General features: G+C 38.3%; 1 protein-coding gene across 4 annotated transcripts; it reads left to right on the top strand.

Moving 5' to 3' along the window:
* The first annotated feature begins 569 nt into the window (after positions 1–569).
* On the top strand, positions 570–26488 carry ZC3H7A (zinc finger CCCH-type containing 7A). 4 transcript variants are annotated; one of them, XM_054270740.1, is made up of 24 exons: positions 606–656; positions 1625–1660; positions 5530–5633; positions 6810–6849; positions 7630–7827; positions 8360–8518; positions 10088–10168; positions 10255–10296; positions 11109–11136; positions 11653–11933; positions 13618–13825; positions 14786–14850; positions 15564–15756; positions 17421–17582; positions 18212–18408; positions 18644–18741; positions 19711–19892; positions 20422–20498; positions 21055–21188; positions 21591–21696; positions 22169–22277; positions 23122–23255; positions 23588–23751; positions 25025–26488. In XM_054270740.1, exons 3-24 carry the CDS (start codon positions 5566–5568, stop codon positions 25212–25214), a joined length of 2916 nt encoding a protein of 971 aa, XP_054126715.1. In that variant the 5' UTR covers positions 606–656; positions 1625–1660; positions 5530–5565; the 3' UTR covers positions 25215–26488. The 4 variants fall into 4 exon arrangements, with proteins under 4 accessions (XP_054126718.1, XP_054126717.1, XP_054126715.1 ...); XM_054270743.1 differs by lacking the exon at positions 1625–1660 and having other exon boundaries at positions 570–656; XM_054270741.1 differs by lacking the exons at positions 606–656; positions 1625–1660 and adding an exon at positions 1683–3737.

Here is a 26488-nt window from a genome sequence, read left to right as displayed (position 1 = left end):
AAACCCCAGCTCACACCGAGCCCCGGGGCTCACTCGCGCTCCCCTCGGCTGAGCGCGGCCCCGCGGCCTCACCGCCCTCAGGGCAGCGGGGCGCGCGCACGGCGGAACGCGCACGCGCAGCTCCCTCTCGGCCAGGAGTGACGTCACTGGGCGGAAGGAATCCCGCCAGCTGCTCACGTCAGGCGGCTTCCGGGAGAGCCAACCGGGGCCTTAAAGGGGCGCAGCGGCTCCGGGTAGTAGCGGCCTCGGGCTCGGTCGTACCGGTGTCTGTACGACCGGTCACACGGCACCACCGGCACAGGGCCACAAACCGGGCGGGGCGGAGTCCGGCCCGCTGAAGGGGAAAGAAAGGCGGGCCGCAGGCAGGCAACCAATCAGCAGCCAAGAGCTTCCCAGTCGCCTCCAATCAGAAGTAGCGCTTCCCAAAACAATCGTGGCGAGCCAATGGGAAGCCCGCGCCACTCGCGCTGGGCTCAGGCCGCCCCCGGGCTGTGCCCGCGGCCTCCCGGCAGCAGGGGGCGCGCGGGGGCGGCGGCGCTGCGCGGGCGGCGCGGAGGAGGCGCTGCCGCCGCTCTCGGTGTCGTTATCGCCGTCGCCGCCGTCGCGCCCGTCCCGCCGGCCCCGCCTCCCGCTGCGCTCCCGCGGCCTCACAGCAGGTACGGGCGGGGGGAGGGACAGACACACCGCATCCCGGTGCCTCCGCGGCACCCTCCGCCCGAGGAAGGAGTGCCCAGCCGCGGCCGGCCCTGTTGCCGTTCCGCCCCGCTCCGGGCGCGGGGAGCCGCTCCCGCCCGTCCCTTCCCACGCCGCGGGGCCGCCGCTCCCCGCCGAGGCGGAGCCGCTGGTTCGCCGCGCCCCTCCCGCCGGGGGTCGCGTGTCCTCCCGGCCGTGGCCGCTGTCGGTCCCGCCGGAGCCGCGGCCGGGCCGGGACCCCCGGAGGTCTCTCCCCGGCTGCCAGAGCCGAACAAAGGCGGCGGCGGGCGGGCGGGAGCGCTGGGGCGGCACAACCCGCGGGTGGGAGCTCTCCTGTTGCGCCGTGACTGGAACAAACCCCGCGGAGCGCTGACAGTGCTCGGCCGGGCCCGTCCTCTGCCCGCGGCCCCCCGGGAGTTGCTGGGCTTTTCGCGCTGACAGGTGCGGGTGACCTGTGCCGTTCCTGGAGTCCGGGCACGGTGCCGGTGCCTCCGGTGTGCCCGGGCAGCCCCGGCAGGCAGCGCTGGAAGTGTTCTGTTACCCAAGTCAGAACTGTCTTACGGGAAGTGGGAAAGAAACCCCAAACCAACCCCACAACCAAAACCAGCAACGAAACTCGAATATTGTCGATTGTAGTGACCAAAATCGAGTATCAGAGTTTATCTTGGTTTAAGTCCTGTTGATAAATCTGGATTTATTGGTGAGATGCTCTTTCTGCGGTTAGGTTTTTGGATCTGTCCTTTACTGAAGTATCTGAGAGAACTGTAAACCGAAGTCTTCAAGCTCTGCTTCTTAATCTCCTAGGGAAGTGAAATGACTTCACAAAGCGTTTTTGTTCTCTCCTGTTTCTTACATGGATTTTAAAAAAATGTAGTAAAGCCGTGAAAATAGAAAATAAATCTTGAAAACTATCTTATTATTTTGTGGATAGGGAAGAAGTGGGAGGAGATGCAACTAAATACCGAAGGTAAGTAAAGAGTGGGGAATTAAGACGTCTTAATTTACTGCTATATGTTCTATTTTCTTTTATTCAGATACTTCGTTTTGATTACAGTCAAGTTCACTTTTTAGAACTAAAAGGTGGTACTGCATTATGTCTGTGTGAGGTGGTTTTTTGAGCTGACATAACAGAATTCTGTGATTGTGGCCAGAGGTATGAGATTAAGCAGAGAAGTTTACTTGGGACTATTGAAATGTGTGTTGTGTAATGTGTTTCCTGTTTCTCCCCCAGCATCTTGCATGTTTGAAATGTTTCATAGAACAGCTCAATTATGTGTAAATATGAACATAAACTCTTTTGTGCTTTTGCTGTCTGAGGAACACATTTATTATTTACAGATTGTGTATTAAGGTCTCTATTTTCCCTTCCTTATTTTGATGCCACTCCAAGTCTGATGAGCAGTTTACAATCTCTGTAAGGCATGCTTTAGTTTGCACTGTTGTTTATTATCTGTAATTATGCTTTTAATCTGTCAGATGACTGACACGGGCAATAAAAGGGCTTTGACAAGTCTGCTTTCTGGCAAGGTTTATTCTGTGTGCTGCATGTCCAGCTGGATCCTTGGCTGGGCTGGAGCTGGGGGTACTGGAGATGTTTGTCTGGGGGGCATCTCTTGGGGAAGCGATTTGGGTGTAGCTGTTGATGCCACTTCTCACTTGGCTCTGTCGAGGCAGAGTTTTGCTTTCCTGTGCCCCTGGGCTGGGAATTACACCTGTGTAGCTTCTGGATCCAAATGCCTGAGTGTATTGTGCTTGTTGCTGCTGTTAGTGCTGCAGGAGGTAGCAGCAGAGATGGGCTTTTGCTTCTAGTGGGTGAGAGGGATTTATATTGCCTCCCTCTTAGTCACGTCTTCACTCCTGCTGTTCTGTTTCAGTCTTGCTCTTCTCTTTGCAGCATTCCCTTTATTCTAGGGTTTAACTTCTCTCCTTTGGAGTAGTTTTCCTATATGGAAACAGTGGTGAACTGTTGTTGGTGTTGTTTTATACACAGCCTTCTGGTTTCGCAGATTCTGACAAAGTTTTGACATATGATGGTGTAGATGATGAGTTCATTTCTGTCAGAGTTGAGGGGGAGAAGGCTGATGCTAGGATACAGAAGGGGTCTCTTCACTTGGTGTGATTTTATTCGCTAATTCAGCTGAACCACTGAGGCTGGTGGTGATCTTTCAACTGCAGTAATGACAAAATTTTCAATGTGTTTGTACTGTATAGAAATTTGAGATTCCTGTCACCCAGTAAATGTGTAAATAGTGAACTCGCTGATACATGGCAGGAACATTTAGACTGTTTAAATGTATGTAAGTTTATTTTTCTTTAAATTCTGTCCCTGCAGAAGGGGAAGGGCTGTTGCTACATAAGTGGGGTTTCATCTTGGGAAGTGGATGGATAACATTAAAAGGCAAGACATGATTGTCATTTGCCTTGTATTTAACTGAGCCTTAACCTGTTTCTGGTTGCTTCAGAGGATATAAGGAAAATTTGGGGGGGAAGAGATACTGTTAAAGGTGCTATCTGAAATTATTTTAAATTCTCTGCAAAATCGTTGAATATTGGGGCAATTTAATTGTCAGAGTATTCTAAGAAAAGATAATTTTTGCCTGAATATCTTGTATGCAAATGAGTAGGGAAAAAATAGAAAACTGCTTTGAATAATAAATTCCGGCACTCACATATGTTCATCATTTGCTAGCTATTCTTATGTATGCAATGCCTGTTTGTAACATTTCCATTAACTTTATTGTTGTGGAGAAATGGGATCTGCACATCCTCAAGTTCAATATATCATTCTTTAATGTTCTGTTGGAGGTGATCAATAACTGCAAGTGTCACTGTGTTGGACTTTTCTTGTGTCATTGCAAGGTGGGGTGGAATACTGGGATTTTTTAAAATTAGTAAAGCTTATTTTAATTTTGCCCAGATTGTGGTATATGCAAGACTCTTGTGTGACAAGGTATTACATTGTCAGCTGTTAATTCACAGGACTAAAATGTGTTTTTCATAGCTTACTTTTGAGGGAAAATGTGCTACTATTCTTACTTTCTCTGGTTAGTGTGATAATTTCTTATTCTTACAAGATTTTGTTTGAATTCTAAAACCTAATCCATGAGTGAGTAAATAAAAACTATTCACATGCCAAATAAAATGTCTTTAGGCATTTACATTTTAATTTCTTCTTGGATATGCTGTTATTTATTAAAACCTTTATTATACAGCAAAATCGTAGTATGTATTATTAATTCATGGAAGAAAAGGTGATGCATAAAATGACATGAAAAACAGTTAGTTCCTCTCTAGAAAGCTGAGAAATTCCTGTTAGGGAGCTATCAGAACTGTCCATGATATTTATCTAAAGACTGAGTTTTAGTTTCATGCTTTTTTTAAACCTTGCCCTTTCTGAGGTCACAGTGAGGTGAAATGGGGACCTTGGAGTGCTTCCAATAATTTGTTTAGTGACCTTAAGAAAATTATTCATTTTTATGCTCATTTTAGGAATGTATTACAATAGGAGTAACTTGTAGTACTTGAAGTAGTCTAGACTTCATACATTTGTTTAAGGGGCTTTGAAAAGGTTTGTAAACATTATTAGAGCTGAAGATTCTTCCATTTTTTTTCCTTATTCCAAGTCATTCAGAGAAAGCAGGGTATCTTCTGCAGCATGTTTCTGTCCTCAGTTGGGATTTTTTTTGGAGTTTGCTGAGGTTAGTTTGTTTCTCATTTTACTTTGTTTTCATTCTTCTGCCACTGATGTGAAATGGCAACCTGGCACAAAATACTGGCTTGTTTTAACTTAGTTTCAAGACTAACAGAATTGTACTGCATGTAGTTCAGGTGTTTTTTTTTTATCTATAAATTCCTACAAAAAGTAATTTTCTTCACAAAACTTACACAGTTCCTCTAGCTAAAAGCCTTTTTCTGAACGTGCATATTTTCAGACTAAAACTTTGTCCTACTGGTAGTTTTTTGGAAAAATAAAGTGTATTCTTACATGACAATTTGGCATAACCAAGTACAATTGTGACAGCCTTTAAACAGCCTTATATTCAAGGTTATGCAGATCATTTTAGCTTGTTTAATTTGAGAATTTGTAAGTCCAGTCAATTAAAGACACAAACTGAAAAAAAAATCAGTGATTGAAACAAATTGAATTGAAATGTCAGGCTGATGATGTGGAATAAATTGAATTGAAATGTCAAGCTGATGATGTGGAATTACCTTTGAGTAGTTCAGTTTTTCAAGTGAAGTAGGTTGTCTTTGCTACTGGTAAAGTGTGCAAGGTTCTCACCTTGGCTGACTGGTAGATATTCATAAAGCAGCAGTGTTTGCTTCTAATTTCACCTTGGTGCTTGGGGGATGATGAGATGCTGTAGAACCAGACTTCATGGTAGCTTTCTTATACCAGGATCTTGAGTTTACTTCCACTTCAACAAGCAAATAAAGGAGGTGTAAAGCTTTTCCAAGGGGACAGTGTGGAATTGCAGCTCAGTTGAGCAGTAATCCCTGAAAAGATGGGCTTGGAGCTTGGTCAGTTACACTGACAGGACTCTGCATCCTCTGGAGGATGTGAGTGGAAACCAAAGATAAATTAGAAACTGGAAGAAAGGTTTTCTGCAGAAATATTGAATGTTGTGTAATTGGGCACTGATGAGGGGATGTTGGTTGTGACCTGGGGCTTCTCCCTCTGCTGCTCTGGGTGCTTCAGCTGTGTCAGGAGTTTCTGCAGTGCCCTCTGAAGCTTGGTGCAGAATCATCTTTGTACAATGGGCTTGATGTGAGAGTGGCTCCTTCTGGGCCAGGTGCACACATTCTAACAGCCATTTCTCTCTGTTCCTTTTTGAGGAGTGGCATATCCCAAAAGTGGATGTTCAGGATAACATGTCCAATGTCTCGGAAGAGAGAAGCACTAGACAACAGGACATTAAGAAAGGACTCCAATTTATAGAGTATGATTTTGTGGTTTTTATTCTTGTATTTTCATTTACATGTTTAAATCTATTTCTGTGAGATGGATGGCTCTGAGAAAGGCCTTTTGTGTTTTTCCTCGGAATATTTGCTAGCAATAATATGTTAAACAGGGAACAGCTTTAAAGAAAAGACAGCGCTTCTCTTTGTTCCTAAACAGAGCAAATGCAAGGTGAGAGGTTATTTCTTTCCTGCCTTTGAGGAAAAAAATAGCATTTAATCTTTTTTTGTGGGTAGAAAATGTTGGTAGCCTGATAATCCACCTTAAGAATAACTACACCTAAAACTAGGTTGCTACGGAAACAGATGAGTTTGCTCACCACTACCTAAATGTTTTAACTTTCTGGAGCTAAAATTTAAGCTATTGAGAAATCATTGAGTAATTTTCATTTGGGTCAGTGCCAACTTTTTTTTAAGGTCCTGGCTATCTTAAAATCATTTTGAAATTTCATACTTGTTCACTGCTCATATATGGCATTCTTAGAAAACAAAAACAAACAAAAAATCAACCACCAACCAACACAAAACCCAACAAAACTTTCCCTCCCCAAACTCCTGACCATTTAAAAACTGTTTAAAAACAGAATCTCAGTTTACCTGTATGCAGAAGGAAAGGATTTCTGCTTTTCTTCCTGGAAATGTAGAAGTAAAGGCCTCCTTTCTGTCCTAGAGAAAATCTCTATTGCATGTCATACAGAAGGACTCTTAAAATTCCTGTTGTGTCATTGGTATGACTTAATTAAAATTGATGTGGGTTTTTGATAGATAATTTGTCATTTTATAGTACTTACTAGAAGGTTGCAGTTCTTTCATCTATAAAATGGCTCTGCAGGGGAAAGGAGAGGAAGGATTGCTCTTAAAGAACAGTGATGTCTAAAATTCTCTAAGCATTCAAAACCTTAATACATTTTGAGCAGCAGAGTTCAGATTGACCATGTAACTTCAAAAGAAAGTAAGCCATTAGTAATGAGACAGCTCAGTTTTTTAATCAAAACTCATCTACAGCACTTTTCCTTGTTCAGTGCAGGCTGTGGGCACTATTCAGAGATTTTCCTGTTGCAGAAGCAAGGCTGCTTTTACTAAGAACCAGCATTCCTCAGTGTGATTGTCTTTTAAGCAATATGCATAATAAGTGAAGATTTTATTTTTTTTTCTAGATCCACTTTGCCCTATCCAGGGACACAAGAACAATATGAGGTAATGAAATGACTTTTTAATTTCCAGACTGGTTTTTAAATTGGTCTGTATTATTACAGTTAATCTTGGTTTTAGTCATCATTTAGGTGATGATATAATATGAATGGTAATTTTAAAAGTCTCAAAATTGAAACTGGACAACTACTAACATTATGATACAGGTATTCAGATATTTGGGTGTCCTGAATTTACTCATACAGCACTTGAGGTGAAGTATTTCTCTGCTGGTATTGTGGATGAATTTGAGGCATTAATTGAGTAAAACAATGTGCTGTTCTGAGTAAAGCTCAGAGTAGCAGAGCAAAAGTAAAATAAAAGGACTTCAGTCACAGAAAGGCTCAGAACATATTTTATTTCTGTATGTGCAATGATTTTGCATAATTTTGGCTTGTATTTTCAGACTTGTCTTTTTAGTTTTTGTTCCAGTGGTAGGTGATTTCATTGGATTTGAGAACGTATTAGATAAAAATGCTGCCATTCACATTTTGATGAAAAAACCCCTTTTGCAAAGCAGCTTTTGTGTTCTGCTTTGTCAGTTGCTATGGCTGCTGCTTGCTGAAAGAATATATATACATATATATATATATGAAAATATATATACATCTTTGAGATGTTCTTGGAAAAATGTCAGAAGAAAAGCACTAATGTAGACAAAAGTTTTGCATTTCACTCCGATTCCATGGAGTTACAAGTACAGATCTTGTATTTAAAATTTTCCTTGGGAGTATGGAAGATAAACAAGCAACTGTTGTTGATGAGTTTTTCTTATCTTTGTTGCAGTTATTTATACGAGATCTTGTTAGAAATCTTTTTCATGAAGGAAATGATGTATATCGAGAAGGGGATTGGAGAGGATCACTGAGTCATTATACAGAGGCTATAAACATAGCTGATTATGCTAATTCAGAAGAAATCCATGTTTCTGATGATGTTTTAGAGAAGCTGCATGTGAACAGGATTGCCTGTTATTCAAATATGGTAAGCTTCTGTTTAAACTAGGATTTCTCCAGAACAGGATGCAAACAGGGTATGAAGACACAAAGTCTAGTGAGTGAAAAGCTTTTGATGGCAGTTTGAAGATTGACATGTTTCAAATCATCTCTTTGGCAGGTTCTTGAAAAGCTTTTTACATGTATAATTGAGGTATTTTAGTTACTAATAGTAGAATTAACATAAAAGAGTCATACTGGGCTTGGAATTTGATGGAATCAAATTTTTATGCATTTACACTGCTGACTGCACTGAGTTGGCTGCTTTTGCTTTCTCTCTGGAACAAGATGGCTCTTGTGAAAGAGTTACATTTTCTTTGTTACTGGGTTTTACGTAATGATGGCACTGCTTGTTTTTAGTTGCCTAATTTAGTGATTTAGCAAAATTTACAAATGCACTGTGCAGTGACCTTGGGGAGTGTTTGATAGTGTTTCAATACCTTCGTCCAATGCAGTTCAAATTCACCATTTCCATGATACTAGTTCTGATTAGTGGCTTTTTTTCTTTTTGCTCCTCCTAGGGTTTGCATGAAAAAGTTCTAGAGGACTGTGAGGTAGCATTAAGATTGAATGAAAACAATTTCAGAGCTCTCTATCGCAAAGCCAAAGCTTTGAATGAGCTGGGAAGCTTTAAGAAGGCTTATGATGCTGTAGCAAAATGTTCTCTTGCTGTGCCACAGGTGGGTAAATTGTGTATTGGTGTTTATTTTTAAAGTTTTGAAACATACACTTATTTCAACACCAAGGTTGTTTCTTCTAGTTTGGGGTTTTTTAATGCTATAAAATATTTTTTATTCCTCTAAGCATTATTTTTTTTCTTGTGGAAGTACAGACTGGGGGCAGAGATGACAGTCCCCAAGCTCAGTTTGCAATAAGCACTAGAACCACAGAATTAATTGTTAAAAATCCTCTATGACGTGAAGAGAATCCCACCATAATTATAATATACATTTATTCTTTTGATAACTGTATTTTAGCTCTTCAAGTGTTTATTAACATTGCTACCAGTGCATTGTTCTCTGTGAATCACTTGCTGTGCCCCCTGACTCTTGGGCTCTGGATATGTTAGCAGGCACTGGGTGGTGGAGGAGATGATCTCTAGACTGAAATGCTGGTCTTGAGGATCTGCTTTCCCTGATTGTTTGTGTGCTTGGGTTGTGGTTTTTTATTTGTTTGGGTTTTTTAGGAGCTGGAGTGCATCAAGTGCATTCCTGCAGGGCTTTAGTTATATCCAAACCCAGTTGGGTTCTCTGGGACCCTTCATAATGCAAACTAAAATGCTGTGAGTGAGGATGGTTAAGATATTTCACTTCAGAAATGCATTTCTGATTTGAACTTACATGCTTATGGAATCTTTACATGCTTTGCTCAAAATAGACTGATCTGATAAAATACTGACTTGCTGCATACTCACCTTGCTGCATCAAAATCACAGTGAGACACTACACAAAGTGTTGGGCATAGGTTTTGCCTCTTGATAGAGAAAGTTTCAGTTGTCTTTCCAAAAACATAAACGGTTCATCTGAATGTGTAACTTTGGACTTTGGATCCTCACTTTGCGCCTCCAGATCTGAATGTTTTTGCTTAAGGTTAATATGCCTTTATGTAAGTTTTATAAATAGCTTTTTCTAGCTGTAGGACGTGATCTGAATACTAAATCTTAAAATAATTTAAATAGGTAGTTATAACTGTAGGACAGAGGGAAATACAATGACATTTTTAATTCTAGTAGTATGATGCAATGCCTCCTGAAATACAGAGTGCTCATTAAATATTCATCAGTGTCATGTACTAGCTCATATGCTAATCAGGAATATGGTTCTCAATTTCTCTAAAAGCAAAACAACAAAATAAACCCCCATCCCCTTAAGGAACAAATGCCCTCCTCAAATAAACAAACAAAAAATGCCCACCCACAAAAAAGACCCCAAAAACCAAAACAAAAAACACCCAAAAAACCCCAACAAAACACTTATTTGAATTTCTCTGGCTTTGGAAAGCCTTTATATTATTTTAAATTCAGATAAAAGGAAAAGGAGGATACTGTCCGTTTTCTGTCAACATAGTTTTGCTTGAGGGCAGCTGTATTTTCAGATATAGGTTTCAGTTCTGTGTTTGTGGAAGAATAAAGCTGCATTTTCAGACATCCTGCATGTAGGGATCTTGCAGAATACAGACTGAGATATAAACAGATGTCTTTGCTTGATGACAGTACATGTAAATTATGAAATTTTATTTATGTCTTTTAGGATGAAAGTGTGATTAAGCTTACTCAAGAACTAGCTCAAAAACTAGGGTTAAAAATAAGGAAAGCATATGTTAGAGCAAAGGTAAGATTTTATTTTAACATTTTATGTTAAGGTTTCCCTCTTTTGATATCAAATTTGTATTTAATGAAAGTATCTTTTCTTTGTAGCCACCCTCATCAAATTCAGTTTCTAGTGATGTATCAACTCAGGTAAGGTTTTACATGTTCCAAGTGCAAGCTGCCTGTAAGCTACAGGGAATAATTGCTTCATTATTTCATGATGATAAAGGGACAGTGGTGCAATTGACAGTTTATATGAGAAGCTGTTATTTGGGGATTTGGGGTTCTGTTATGTTCAGTTTTGTTGGACACGTGTGGCAGACTAGGACATGAAGATTATTATTGGAGTTATCTTTGTTGAATAAATGTTAGCTAAAAGATTAAATCCAGTGCAATGCATTTATGTATTTTTTATGTCCTGAGGCAAGAACGAAGTTAATAGCTTTATTTTTTATTTTATTTAGTTGACAATTTTCAAAATGAAGGGTGCTGGGATAAAATCCCTTTTACTTACATGTATTTATCCAAATTTGATCTTTATTAGCAGCTGAACTTGCATTTATCTTGCTCTTTGTAATGTGTCTGAATAGCAACAGTGAAGAGGAGTTGATCTTACATACTTCTTTCACAGGAATATGGACAATTTAGCTGTAAAGGAATGAGGAAATGAAGGAACAGTTCATTTAAGATACCATTTAGACTCTTTCATTCCCTAAAGTGTCACTCTCACTTTGGTTGGTTGGTTGCAAATTTTCAGTGATACCATGAGTGGAATTCAGTCTGCAAATGGATGCTTTATCTAAAAAAAAAAACTATTTTAACTTTACATTAGATTAGACATTGTAAATTTGAGATTTTATAAAACCTAAATTTGAGAGGGCTTACATTCTTTGTCTGTAAATATGTATTTGAAAAATTTTAATGGCTCTTGTGGCTGAGAGGTATTTTTTTCTCATTTACAGAATTCTTCCGTAGAAGATATTGAGTTAGGTGAGTCTTGTGTTACATTACTAATGCTAGGGAGTGAGATATGCCCTACATATCTCATTGTATTAGGAAAATTTGGATGAAAATTCATCTGGTCATTTGAAAGTACTGGGGTAAAGTCTGATCTGTTTATCTCTAAAACTGTATATTTCAGTGGCTGAGCAGGTTTTGTTTTGGCCTCCTCAACCTGATATGGTTGTAAGTGCTCCTGTAGTGATTGTGTCCATAATATCCTCTTTAGCTTGAAAAAATAGGGAGGGGAGAATATGCCAAAGATTGAATAAAGTATCAGGTCTGTAACCTTTTCTTTCTGTTTTAGCTTGAGTAATAAATAAACATTGAGATGAAGATACACATAATTTGGAAGCTGATAGAAGCTGGAAATATTTAATGTGGTTTTGCTTAAACATTCTTCACATTTCTTCACTCTCTCACCCTCCACTTTGTCAGGGTAAAAGTAATGCAAGAACTTCTCGCATCTTACAAAGGTTCCAGTCATTCCCATCTTACCTATTTCAGATTTATCTGACCAGAAACAAGAGATGGTTTCTGCTGCTTCTTCATCAAACTTTGTTTCTGAAGTGTCCAAAGTGTCACCAGTACCTGTAGCACCTTTACCTCCTGTTATGCCTCTTCAGATGGAAAAGGTTCCTTTGCCTTCTGCAGTGTTGGCAAATGGAGGCAATGTTTCTTTCCCTATGCCAGAAGCATGTTTAGATTGTGGAGATGGAGATATAATTATTGGAGAAGAACTTGATGAGTTACTTGATTCTGTGCCTGATCCAGATGAAAGTGTAATGGTAAGACTTTTTTATCTGTTTTCTTTCTTGAAAGACTCTCTTTAGGAGTGGGATCTCATATTTTTATCAGGTGGGCTGGTGGTGATGCTTATTACCTTTCCTAGTTACATTGAGCTGTCTTTGGGCATAGTCAGGTTGATTTTTTTTCAGGTTCAGATTCTTTTAAATGTGGCTGTAAGGATAGGAGGACTACTTCAAAAATACTGTTATGCTACTACCAATGCTACTTGGAGGAAGTACTGTGAAAAGCTAATTGGACAATTGGGCTAGTGTGGTTTTTTGGGAGGTTTTTTTGTGCCAATAAACCCTCTTAGAACATGAACAGTGTGTTGGAATGCTCACCCTCTAAGTGTAGAAACTATGGTTAAACATAAGCAAAAAGCTTTGCAGCAGAGTAGTACTTGGGCTGTGACCTTCTGGGATGCTCAGTGGTGTCTCTGCAATCAGTACTTGGTCCAGATCCACCACCTGCCTGAACAGAGACAGACCATTGTGAGCCTGACTTTTTGTATTTTTAGAAGAGATATTAGAGAAATGCAGTTCTGTGAAGTGTTGTTCCTACTTACACCATTATGCCAGACCTAGAGCAGACTGTGAAGCCTCCAGAGTTTCAGTTTTTAGTCAAAATGAGAGCTCTGATTGATGAGCAGAGATGTCTGAACCTATTACCAAGGTTACTGACTCCCTGCTCTGGCCCTGCCAGTCATTTGGAGTATTTATTTTGTATTGCATTTGTATTGCAGTTTTAAATGAGGCTGTGGCACATTCAGTTCTGCAGTTGTGATTTTAATTCCTCATTCAACTCTGATTTACAATTGCAAATCTTTAAATCAAAAATGCTTGAGTTTCTGATTTTCTATTTTATGCACTTAATGTTTTAGGAAATGTGTCAGAAATAGAGAAAGTAATTATTTTTAAGAGATCCTAGGATGTTTGCCATAGTGAAAGCCAGGAGGAAATACAGTCTTCCAAGAGAGACTGCAGTCTCATGGAGTGTAGAATTTTGTGAGCTGTACTGAGTGAATTGCAGACTGATAAGTGGGGGAACATGGAGTTTCCCACTGGGCAGACTCTGTGCAGACCTACTGACTCAAGAGCCAGACAAGGAGGGAGCTCCTTGGCATGGCAGGAAGGGAAGGGAAACTCCCCCACTTGGTATGTCCTTAACAGAAATGTACAGAGGGATGTGTTATTTTCCATGGGAGGAAGGAATGTGACCTGGCCTTTGCAGAATGTGTTATCATTTGATTGATCTGAGGACTTACCTCAAAGCCAGCCCATACCTCTTTTGCTGTACTGCAGTTTGAATTATATCTCTTTATTTAGAAACAAATCCTGTTGATATCTGACTCTTCCTACTCTTCCCTGGTGTCTCTGTTTTTAACATAATTTGGAAATTCAACCATAATCCAATGGATAAAAAATCCAGATCTCTTACTAACTTAGTAAGTGTCTGGTAACTGAACCCTTAAATGTTTGCTCAGTGGATAATGCCTTGCAGCTGGGGCATTGTTTGGGACTTGGGTACTGCAGCTCTGTGCAGGACTGTGGTGTACCTGTCTGATGTTTTTCAGTAGGTTTACAAAAACTATGCAGAAACTTGACTAAAAGAAATACTGTGGCAGATTATGTTCTTGAGGCCTTTCTTGCTTGGTCTGAACATTCTTTTAAATTTTTTTTCCAGCAAACTACAGGAGCCAGAGGAGCCATTCCTGCAGGGAGTGTAGCTCCTAGTGTACCTTTCTCTGCCTCTTTGCTGGGGACACTGCCAGTTACTGCAGGATTTGTTCCTTCAGCTTCTCTTTCAGAAATCTTTTCACAGCCTTTGGCTTCATCACTGGAAAACTTCTGTTCGCCATTAAGCACTTTTTCAATCAGTGACCCAAAAAGAGGTAAGAAATGAGTCTTAATATGTAACCTTTAATGATAATGAGAATTGTGCATGAGCCAAGTGATTTTCCTTTTTAACAAATTAATTTTCACAGCTATTTGTTACATTTAACATGTAACATTTGAGCTGTGCTAATAGTTTTTGAGTGTTGGTTATATATAAGAATTCATAAATAAAGCATTTGTTTCCCTGGGGTCTGCATAAGCATGCTCCAAGCTCCCTCTGTGTAGTTTTTCTGTATCCATTATCTAAATTTATTTGTTTCAAGTGAATAAGTTTAAAGAAGAAATACTATTCCCTCAAACTTTTTTTTTAAACAATGTTACTCTTACTGCTTAAACCATTTGTCATGATTTGGCAATAAACAAGAATTATAAAAGGGTAATGTAACTGTGTACTCTGAAAAGGTACCAGTGTTACATGCTTGGATTCAAACTGCACAGACTGTAATTATGTAGTGAAATCAGGTATGTGAAATAAGAAGATACAAGTAACAAACTACAAAAGATAAAATACAGTTTTGTCTTTAATTATCAGTGTTACAGGACTATGCTGTCTTCAGAACAAAGCCAGATTTACAAAATAAAATAAAAAGTTAAAGAATCCTCTTACCCCTCTTTCATCTCCTCATTTTTTCATAGTCAGATATTGTTTATCTTGCTGCCCTTTTTGTACTGAACAAGTATTTTCATGTTGCTTCAGTATCTGCCTTCAGTATCTGCCAGCACTGCTGGTGGTAATCAGGTGTATATTTTGAAGATAATTGCCTAATAACTTTTCAGCCCACATGTGTACAAGGGGCTTTTATGTAATTAAAAAAAAACTTATTGTAGCAAACAAAAAAAGGTTGGTGTTTGTCAAAAAACCCAAACCTCTGATATTTCTCAGGAATGATAAATTATTTTTTGCATGGGATGTTCTTGGGAACTCATTTAATTAAAATATCTTTTTATTTCTTTAGACATCTCAAGTTCAGCTCCTAGAGATGGAACACCAACACTTAACAGCAATAATTCCCCATTGTTTGTACGTATTTTTCATGTTTTTGCTCACACCCTTGGAGGCTTTACACAGATCTGCATTTTTACAGCTGAAGTTTCTATTTCTAGAAAAATAGCACTTCTACCATTAAAAGTGGGTTCTGGCTGTGGGAACTTACGGGAATGGTAACAAAAGAAAAAATGTATGGAGGTTGTTTTATGTATGCAGATTTTGACTGATGTCACGGCCATTATTCTGTTTTGAGGAACTTGCTGTAAAATACTGTTGAATTGTAAAATAACTAATATAAAATCCCTTCTGATCTGAGTACCAAGCACTAGGCATCCTGAAGAGCTGTCCTGGTACAGGAACAGAGCAGATGCCCCTGTGTGTCTGAGGATCTGGCTGCTGTCTGCACTGCAGTCGTGCTGTGCATTTTCAGCCACGCTGCTGGCACTGATTGTGTGGGAAAGGGTGGGATGAAGGACTGAATCTTCAGGAGCCAGGAGGGAGGAGTAATTAGTAATAATTAATAATAATTAGCCTCACAAAGGCTGCTGTTCTGCCTGTACCTGGCTGACTCTTGTTTTATGCTTAGTTTGTGCTGTGTATGTGGCCTGTGTAAAATCTCCATGTCCTTTCTCAGATGTGTGTTTGAAGTTCATATTATGGCTATGAAGAAAAATTTCTGTAGGTTAAATTTTAGTTGTAGATAAATACATTCTATGTATCAAGTAAAATCTGCTTTCTTTCAACAGATAAATGGTCCTAGTAGTTTGTTTGGATCTGAAAATTACATGGGAATTGCAGGCCAAACTAGAAATGAGTTTTCCAATGTTTTTAGCAGTACAACTGCTAATATACCTGTATCTCCAGCACTGGCAGGAAGGAACCCACTGGAAGGCACACATGAGCTAAGACAGGCCTGCCAGTTATGCTTTGTCAAAAAAGGTAAGGAGCTATTTGACTTGATGGGGTTGATTTATTTTTTTTTTTAATTTAAAAACATATATTTAAAATATTAGTGCTCCTAATTTAACACTGTTGGCTTCTAAACCATGTTAATCCTGACTTGTTCTTTGCAGATGTAGCACGATCTTATGATTGGTGAAGTATTTCAACCACTGTTTTATCTTCTTTCCTCTTGTCTTTATTTCTTGTCCTAATAGATTTCTTGATTTCTAAACCCAGCACAAATCACCCCACGCTTTCCCTGTGTGTAAGGTCATTCACATTCTGTATCCCCTTTCCTCCCAAACCCCAGGGTACTGTGAAGAATGACACCTTTGCTCAAGACTAAATAAAACTTGCAATACTCTCTCTGATTGGCCATGGGGAATTGAACTGCAGTTCAAAGTACCTGGTAACCTTCACATCCCATCTGTTTTATTGTTCTTTCAAACTAATTCTAAATCATAATCATGAGGCTTCCAAACCTTAGTAATAATTAACTCCACTGTATTGACTTAAAGGAGCTTAACCAGTATTGGTCATTAATATAACTAATCCTTTAGGCCTGAGCTGTTGCTGTTAAACAGAGCCATGTTTTAAAGGCAATAGCTTCTATTAAAACTAATCTTAAAAATAAGCATTGTGTTTGAAGTTACAGGTATCATTGATATCAATATACTAATAAAGAATTGTATTGAGATCTTTAGGGGGATGACTTTTGTACCCTTAAGAATTTCCATACTAGTCTAAAATTATTTTTACTAGAAAAATCCACAAATGATGTTTGAAAAACCATAGAACATGTTCTGCTAAAGCTGGAGCTATAACATATTGGTGAGAATACTTAGCATGTTCCTAGCTTCACTTTTTGTGTCAATGCATCTGCTTCCTCTGTTTCTTTCCATCTCTATCAAAGCCTTTAAGTGTCTCCTGCTTTTGCTGCCTCTTGAAATTACACGGTTCCATCATCTTCTTGTCCAGAGAAAACTGGGTCGTGCTCTTGTTTTTCAGTTTCATGAATAGCAGAATTCACTGAGCCTTGCTCATCTTCAGATGCTCTTCCTGATGTCTTCATTTAGTACCATCCTAAAGAGAGAGTTTGAAGCTAGGTGTATTTTTATTTCCAAAATCACAAAGTTCTGGGATTGGCATTTATCTGTTTGGCACATGTGAACTTCCTACCAAGTGTGTTTTGTCCCTGAGGATAGTACCTCTCCTAATAAAATAAATGTTGAAGGTTAAGAGAGCCATTTACTGATCACTGGAATCCATCTGCATTGACTTACTATACATAAGCAATTTAAGTTTTAAACAACTTTTATTGGAATGGATACTTTGTAATTTGAAAAAATGCAGCAATTTGCTGACCTCAAGAAACGTTAAGGTTGTATCTCAACATCCCTCCCGAAATATAAAATAACTTGTGGGTTTTTTCTTGCTGAGACTGCCTTTTGTAAGTATTTGTTGGGTTTTTTTTTATTTTCTATTTTGCTCAAAATGGTGGTTAATGACTTTTGGTTCTTCAGAGCTGCTGCTGCAAGTAGGAATTCAATACAATGTGTTTGTTTACTTTGCTTTTGGGCTTCTGTGCCAGTGTGTGTATGGACATGTTCATGTTTGATGCAATTTATGCCAATACAAGCAATTTTCTGTGGTTGTTTCAGGTCCTAAATTATTGGATTATGCTTACCATCCAAATTTAGAACATAAATGTAAGAAGGATATTTTAATTGGCAGAATAAAAAACTCCGAAGATAAATCATGGAAAAAAATACGTCCAAGACCAACAAAGACACAGTATGTGGGGCCATATCATATATGTAAAGGTAGGTGTTACAGAGGGAACCTGGTAATGCCTGTGCTCAAAGTAATACAATTTAGCTTTTCCATAGTGAAGTATAGAAGGAATTTATATTTATGCTTATGAGAGTTGGAGAAGGAAGTTCTGGGTTGTTTATAATTTCAAAGGCTGTAAGGAGAGCCATATCATGACCACTAATATGATTATTTAAAGGACAGGCAGTGTACTTCTGTACAGTTCTCCATCAGGAATAATTTTGCTTTTGAGTGTTGGATGATTAAACACAGCAAAAAAGAAGCATTTTTGTTAGACTTTTGCAATGTGAACCTCTAATTAGGATGTAAGCAAAATGACTTGTGGGTTAATGAGCAGCTTTATTTGAGCAGAGGGTATTCTTGGTTCTTGGCATCATTGCCCTAGATTAGTGCAGGATAGTTGATAGAGATGTGCATTAGCTGTTTTGATGAGTTTTACATTTTCACCAAGTCATTCAGCATAATATTTTAGTTCTGTTAGATTTAAGTGACAAATCTACAGCAGCTTTCTGTAACTTCTTTATTAAAAGTATTTGAAACTGATATAATGGAAGTTTTAAGATGAATTTCCAAGTAAAGCTGTGTAAAAGCAGTGCTCTGTTTGATGCTGTCCTTTCAGATGTGGCTGCTGAGGAGGAGTGCAGGTACCCAGGGCACTGCACCTTTGCCTACTGCCAGGAGGAGATCGATGTGTGGACGCTGGAGCGCAAGGGAGCCTTCAGCAGAGAAGCTCTGTTTGGAGGACCTGGGAAGATCAACTTGACTGTGTCCCAACTTCTTCAAGAATACCACGGATTATTTATGTTTCTTTGTGAGGTGCTGCTTTATTTCTTGTAATGCAATAAAAATGGTAATAGATAATTAAAATGTGTGGAAAGAAATGCTTTGGTTCGTGCATGACTGTTTTGTAGCTTTTGGAACAGATTTCAGTTATTATCTGGCTGCCTTTAGATTAGAAACTAAATGAAGTATCTGTTAAAATCTTTAGTGTAAGGTATATTTTTAATTTTCTACAATATATACCATAAAATTACTTGTTTTTCTATTCCAGAAATGTTTTGATCACAAGCCCAGAATAATAAGCAAAAGGAACAAAGATAACTCATCTTCCTGTTCTCACCCTGCTATGCATGACTTTGAAGATAACAAGTATGTTTGAAGTATCATCTCTATAAGTTGCAATTTAAAAGCAAGGGCAGTTTTTAATACTGATTTTGATTTCTTACCTGTTGGTCAACTTCCCTGCTAACTCTTACACTTTGTCAGTATAGGCAAGACAGACTTAAAGAGCAAGGTTTGACAAATATAAGCAAGTTAAAGTGATCTGTTTCTTTATCAGTCATTCAAAATTAGTGGTGTCTACCCTCATCTTTGAATATTATGGGATTTGATATCAGGTTGTTTATAGCTTACCTGCCTGGTGAGCTGTATTGCTCTAAATAGATGTGTAATGTTAAATTAAAACAGGAAAGTTGCTCTTTCTTTGATACGTTTTGCTAATTTTGCTGTAGTTTTAACTCAGGCTTACCTTAATTACAGTGTATAAAATAGTTGATAAAAAAGTGAGAGGAGTGTTTTTAATTGTTCTTGGAAAGTTTAAAAAGTTTTATTGTTGTAATAATATAAATTAAGTTTTGGAGAATTAAGAGACTTTTGTCTTTGTATGATGTAAGAGTAAGTAGGAGCACTGGAATGGCTTTGTTTGTATTGCAGTTCCCTGCATTGAGGAAGCACTGCTGCTGCAAGAGCTAGGCTGTTACTGTTCTGCATCACCTCTTCCTTAAACGGTGCTCTATAAATATTCCTTTATACTACGTGGGTTAGTAATTAGATCAGGCTATATACTTGAAAGTGGGCATGACCTGCTTTCCTCCTTGGAAGCCACTGATCCAGCTGGATTGAATTCAGTAATACTTTGCAGAAGAGGGACTCTGGGTTCCAGAGTACTGTTTGGTGCTGTTTAGTGTGTTTACTCAGCCTCGAAACAATGCTTAGGTGTGACCTCCTTCTGGGAACTTTGCTTTCTGATTTCAAGTAAAAAGTGTTTAATGGATATTTGAACAAGCTGTGGTTAAGGATGGTTATTTTAAAGAATATCTAAAACTGTTTTCAAATCAGGTGCCTTGTCCACATTTTGCGGGAGACTATGGTGAAGTATTCCAAAATCCGCCCCTTCCAAGTTCGGTGTCAGCTGGACCTGTGCAGACATGAGGTGAACTATGGCTGCTTACGAGAGGATAAATGCTTTTATGCTCACAGTCTGGTAGAGCTTAAAGTCTGGATAATGCAAAAAGAATCAGGTATGTTTAGTAAAATGCTCATTTTACTCTTTATTGTATTGCTACCCCTTCCTTTTGTTGACTCCCTCTGAAATTAGCAGCTTGGGATCAGTGCAGGAAGCAAGCAGGAGCAACCTGGTGCCTCTCAGCTTGCATTTTGGAGAGGTACAAACAGTGTAGGTTTTATAATGACATTGGCATTAGAGCTCTAGTACATTACATTTAAGTACTGAAAGATGCACCTTAACTTATATGAGCAGTCTGTAACTTAAAAACCTTGTATGCTTTCCATTGGGATGATACAGCCAACATTTCTGGTTTGGATGCCCTCACAGTGTTCTTAAATGTGTATGTGTGTGTGTATGGAAATAACATCATATCTGTGATGTAAGGGCATGGCACGTATATCACACATGTGTGAACACTTACACAATACACAAAAAGAAAAATGAATCAAAGATTTGGGGCTTCATTAGCATTCCAGTTTGAGCCTGTCTGTAAGGCTGCAACAATCATAAGTACTTTTCAAAGATTGGTATTTCCTTTACAGGTATTTCGCATGATACTATAGTTCAAGAATCAAAGAAGTACTGGCAGAACATGGAAGCTAGTGCACATGGATCACAGGTATTTTCAGTTTTCCATTCAACTAATTTTGCAGTGACTGTGGTAGTAATACTTTTTTTAATGTGTGTATATAATGTAGCTTATTATAGAAATTACTTTTTTAATGATTTCCAAATAATCTCTTTCAGTATAGGCTTTCTTCAGCTTGCTCACTTGGACTAAAATGCCTGCTTTGTTGCTGTGCATCTCCCTTTTTACTTTGCTTGTTCTGTCCCAGGTGGAACATAAAATGTAAATATAAGTTCAAAGTCAGCTGCTCCAGGGCAATTAATTATCTTTTCAATATGTAGCACTTTATGTGTTTAGTTTGTACCCTGAAGTTGTGATAATGTGTACATATACCTAAGTCAGAAATAAGTTCAATGAAAAAATGGATTTATTTAGAAATGTCTAGTTTGAAATGACAAGCTGAGCTATTACAAGATATGCAGTGTATATCTGCTTCCCAACATGTGTTGGAATCTCTGCCATAGGGGGTAATTAACAATTATGTATGATATCGTTGCAGATAAAAAAATACCTTTTATTGTTGTTGCTTTTTTTTTTTTTGCTTAAGATTCTTGGGAACCAAATGAAATATGGATCGCTTAATTTGAAGATGAAATTTGTTTGCGGGCAGTGCTGGAGAAATGGTCAAGTTAGTGAGCCAGACAGAAACAAAAAATACTGTAGTGCAAAGGCAAGACACCCGTAAGTAAGATCAGTGAAAGTTCTACTGTTTAGTCTGCCATTTAAAACCACTTCTGGGAAGATGTTGCTTCTTAGGAAAGAGTCATACAAGGAATTAAAAAACCCCAAACATAATGATGTAAAACAGAATTATCTCTTCTGTGGTATGCTTATAATTGGTACTGAGAGAACACATTGATGGCTCCCAAAGTGTTTGTGTTTTGGTTTTGGAGGGGTTTTTTTTTTGTATTAAGAGTTTTGGTCAAGTTTTTGTAGAACTTCATTAAATCTTAAATACATGGTGAAAGCTTCAAAAATAAACTGTCTGAGCTTTCCTGGTTGTGCTTTTGTGCAGAAATTGTGGTTTTGTTTTTTTTTTCTTTTAAATAGTATTTTCTTTGATTGAATGCTTGTGGTTTCCAGATGGAGCAAGGATCGCCGTGTGGTGCTGGTGATGTCTAATGAACGGAAGAAGTGGATGACCATTCGTCCTCTGCCTGCAAAGAAACAAGTGCCTCTGCAGTTTGATGTATGTTAACTTAACACTAATGTTTTGGTTAAGAAAATAGATAATAGTCACTGGAAAATGCTGGCAATTGGGCTGGTTTCATCAGTTCTGTAGAAGTTCCCATGGGAGTTGGTAGTGTTCCCACAATGTTCAGCCTTAGGAAAGCACTGATCTCATGTTACTACTGAGGTCCTTACTTGTCAGTGGAAGAAAATATTTCTGAAATTATTTATACATATCTGGGGTCTGCTAGTGTGGTAGGAGGCAAAAAGCACTCATACTACTTGCTTCCAGCACTTCTCTTTTTCTAACTATAAATGAGGCTTTTTGTAAAATAAGCATTTTATTTTTCACATTATATAAATGTTTGATTGGGAGGAGAAACACTGGGAGGGGAAACACTTTTTATCCAAGACTGAAAAAAAATACAAAAATTCTACTAGCATCCATTCTGCTTTATATTCTTAAGGATTTCTTTAAATTCATGTTCCAGTTGTGCAATCATATTGCTTCAGGCAAGAAATGTCAGTATGATGGAAACTGCTCATTTGCTCACAGTCCTGAGGAGAGAGAGATGTGGACCTATATGAAGGAGAACAGCAGTAAGTAGAAGACTAAATATAACATGTTGCAAATCCAACTGTTCTTTTCCTTCTTGTACTTAATTGCTTTTTAATCTAATTTCTTTCATTATCTCTTTTAGTAAATCTTGCAGGTGCCCTTGTCTTTGAAATTAAATAAACCCAGACCAGGCATTCAAAAATAGTATTAAATAAAAATAGCTGTGTTGTGTATTCACTGCTTGATGGGTTTTCTAACAATAAAGTAGCCTGTGTTGTTTTTTTTAGGTGTCTTAGAAATATTGATCCTTGCAGCAATATCTGTTGGTGTTTGTATTGCCATGTGCACCCACATGGATTCATGGAATTACATGTGGGGGAAACTATTTGCAGAACAATCCCCCCAGTGTATTTACTGGGAACTGCCATTCCCTTTTTGTGGCTGACTTTACTATCCCATCAGTGTTACTAGGGAGAAAGCATCAAAAATCAGGAGTAATAAATGACATAAATTATCAGATCACAGTCTGCAAGAAAGCAAACTAAATTTACCAAAAGCTGTAGCACACATGAGATTAGTTCTTTGAAATTCAGTATTGATATGCAGCAGCAGAGTTGCTGTCTGTACTTTGGGTGCCCATTCAGAAACATGTAATCTCTTGCTGTCCCCTCAAGAGACACAGAGGGCTTTTGGTAAGGAGCCAGAGATGCCTCTTCCCCTGCTCTTAATCTCTGAACTTTGTAACTGTCAACATTTGTTTCCTTCCCTTTTTGTTCTTAGAATAGGTGGGGATTGAATTATGCTCACAAACTCAGTCATTTATCTAGTGTTCTCAAACTCTTGCCTTAATTGCTAATTACTTATTTTAGCTTCTGCTCTCATTAGTTCAAGACTTGGAGCAGTTGTATGACATATGGCTAAAAACTCAAAAACCAGAAAAAGGAGATGATACAGCTGCTCAGGCAAGCAGAGAAAATGGGAAGCAAATTCATATGCCAACTGACTATGCTGAAGTTACAGTAAGTAATCATGGGTATAATTCAAATCCAAGCATAAGGGGGTTTGTTGGGCTTTTTTTTCCCCAGTCAGTAATTTAGGTTGTTTCCCTTATTTCCTTGGTGCTTCCTTAGACCATAGATAACTACACTAAATGTAACTGACACTGTGCATCAGTTCTCTAAAGCCAGTGGAGATTATAAACTTTAGGTGATTGTTTAAATAATTGTGTCTGTTTAGGTAAACAATATCCTGCTGGCCAATATAAAGAAAACATTCAAAATGTATTAGGAGAAGTTCTGCCCTTACAGCATTGAATTTGCAATGTTTTGTTTTCAAATTCCTTGTAAAACAGGTGGATTTTCACTGTTGGATGTGTGGGAAGAACTGTAATAGTGAGAAGCAATGGCAGGGTCACATTGCTTCAGAAAAGCATAAGGAGAAGGTTTTCCACACTGAGGATGATCAGAACTGCTGGCAGTATCGCTTTCCAACTGGATATTTTAGCATTTGTGATAGGTATGTAAGATGGCAAAAATACTGAAAAATTACAGTTCATAGCTTAAATAATTAAGGCAGTTACTAGTTCTGACAAAGTTTCTAGTATTTCTTGATTTGCATATATCTTTCAATAGGGAATTAAGTAATTAACAGTATTTTAACATGATAGAACTCAGGGAGTGACAAGGTGCCTGATTTTGGAACAAAATTAACTGCCTGTGTGGTGTTAATGAGTGGTAGTAAGTTCATTGCAGCTGTGTGAAGTGAATATTGTTGGTATTATTACAAGTTTCCTTAGGCATCTGTGTATTAATTAGAGCCCAAGAACAGTGCCTAGCTGGACAGTGATACTGGAGCTTTAAGGCAAGTAGAAATAATGTTAGCATCAAACCAAATTTGTTAAAATTAAGTATTTGTCACTAGAAATTATTTATGAATAGGTGGAAGAGGACTTCCAAGATCTGTTGGTTTTTTCCAGAACTGGTTGTATGTTTTGCTGCTCCCTTTAATTCTTCAGTGCAGCCTGTTTTACCTGACTTCATTACATGTTTTTTGTAAATCTGTAAACATTTTGTAAATTCCTTCCACTGTGAGTCCTTTTGGAAGGCTAAAAACTTTTGAATCAAGAATTCTGGAGTTTAAGGTTCAGTTTGCTGGTACAGATGCCTTTGTTATTCCATTTTCAGTTGAAGATTTTGAGTGTCTTGTAGATCTTGAGAAACCGCATAGCAGAGAAAGCAAGTTATTTTTTTATTTGCAGTCTTTGCATGGAAACTTACATGTCCCTTTACTAAATTTCTAAGTAGCATTCTAAATGTATTTGCTTTGAACGTAACAGACCTTGGATATGCAGCATAAAGTGAATACAAACTGGCATGTTAAGGTGCTCTGAATATTCTAATCTCAAATTTAGTTAACAAGGGTAATTAATTAATTGGATTTTTTAAACAATAGTCATTCTTTAACTTAGTAAGTTAAATGATGAGGTATTCATTAACATGATGAACTTGATGATTTCAAGCATTAAGTGTCTCAATCTAAGTAGGAACATGAAGAATAGAAAGAAAAGAGCCATCTGTTACCCTCTGTATATATTTGTCAGCTGGGCAACAAAAATACAACCAAATGCTAAACAGAGTTAGTGTCATCTAACTTTTAAAAGTATATACTCTTCCATTTATTTTTGGTCCTTACTATGCAGTTTATTTGAAAAACTTGACCTGAAGAAAAGATAGACACAGTAGAGATCATGGTAATTTCTGTGAAAACTGTTCAAAATCTGTCTTAACAGATATATGGCTGGTACTTGCACTGAAGGAAACAACTGTAAATTTGCCCATGGAAATGCTGAACTCCGTGAGTGGGAAGAACGAAGACAAGTTTTAAGAATGAAACTCAGCAAAGCAAGAAAAGACCACTTGATTGCTCCCAGTGATAATGACTTTGGAAAATATAGTTTTTTGTTTAAAGATTTAAACTAATACTGAGATGACACATACATGTTATCAGCTGGAAGCATAAACCAGAAAATTTGACAATAATCAAAAGCATGTGACAGAAAAGCTGCAGGTTTTCTGCTTTTATTGGCATACATTGTTCCTCCTGAACAGCAAAGTATGGTAGATTTAGGGGGATGGAGCAGACCTGTCTATGCTCTCATGAAACAGAGTGGTGATTAAAAAAATCTGAAGTATTATGTGCTTACTCACCTCCTGTTGGACAGAAAGTTAGGAAATAGAAGGGGGAAGAGTGGTTATAATATCTAGGAAGCCCCCTAGTCTCAGACCTTCAGTTGAAAAACTTCGAGGTATCAAGGTATTGCAAAAGAGAGTGTTAGTGGGCTAAGAAAATGATGGATGAAAATTCTTCAGATCTTTTAATGGAGAGGATTTGTTTAAAACAAAGTTTGCTACTTATCTATATGTAGGTTGCTAAAAATGATTTTCTTATTAAAGATTTTAAACAAAATAACCATTTAACTACAATATACGTTGAATGGGTATTTTTTCTCTATTTGTATGTTTCAATATAATTTACTGAAAAAGGATCTTGAGAGGAAAAAAGTATTAATTTTTGAAAATGAAGTAGTTAAAATTCTGTTTCTTGGTCTTTGCTGTTTAAATGATGATTTTGAAAGATTACACTTGTATGTCAGTATTGTGTATTATTGTATGGACTAATGTTGCCTGTAATAAAGAGAACTTCACACAAAGCTGTTTTCTGCATGTAGCCTCTCAGGATTGAGATTTTGTAAAAACAATGATTTGCCAGTTAGCAAAAGCTTGAGCACCTGTAGCTAAACATTCACTGAGTTGGTATTTGTGTCGCTAGTGGCTCGTTTGCAGTTCTGTATTGTCATTAGCTCATGGCATCGCTGAAGTAACAGAAATGGCCAGTAAGTTGTGATATAGGCAAGCAGTTTGGAGCTACGTGGTGCTGGGACACGTTTTCAGCCTTGGACATGGACATGAACACATGAACCACTGCCTCAGCTGCACGGTGGATGGTGCTTCCCATTGCCTTTCCTGCAGAGCACAGGAAATGGAAAACAAGTTGCAGGCTGAGGTGACTCCTGACTCCTGAGCCTTTGGGCTTTCCAGTCCCTGGAGCTTCTGTTGTGTTTTGGCTTCTCTGCAGATCCTGCTTTCTGCTTTCTTTGGGTTTGCTTATTTCCTTTTTTTTTCCCCCAACTAAGTTTCTTTCAGCCTTTCATTCAAAATAACTAAAACTAGGTTTCTTCCCTTTCTCCTCCCTT

Source organism: Melozone crissalis, unplaced genomic scaffold (genome assembly GCF_028551555.1).
Source record: "Melozone crissalis strain CALT ecotype California unplaced genomic scaffold, PUWL_Pcris_2 ptg000012l_1, whole genome shotgun sequence".
Lineage (NCBI taxonomy): Eukaryota > Metazoa > Chordata > Aves > Passeriformes > Passerellidae > Melozone > Melozone crissalis.
Note: the sequence above shows the minus strand (reverse complement) of the source record. Positions and strands in the feature narration are given on the sequence as shown.

Bases quoted from the DNA above. Each gene is read 5' to 3' on its own strand.
- ZC3H7A (XM_054270743.1), top strand. From the start codon at position 5,566: ATGTCCAATGTCTCGGAAGAGAGAAGCACTAGACAACAGGACATTAAG. The intron at 7,828-8,359 runs GTAAGCTTCTGT...TGCTCCTCCTAG, and splicing joins TTGCCTGTTATTCAAATATG to GGTTTGCATGAAAAAGTTCT. The intron at 11,934-13,617 runs GTAAGACTTTTT...TTTTTTTTCCAG, and splicing joins ATCCAGATGAAAGTGTAATG to CAAACTACAGGAGCCAGAGG.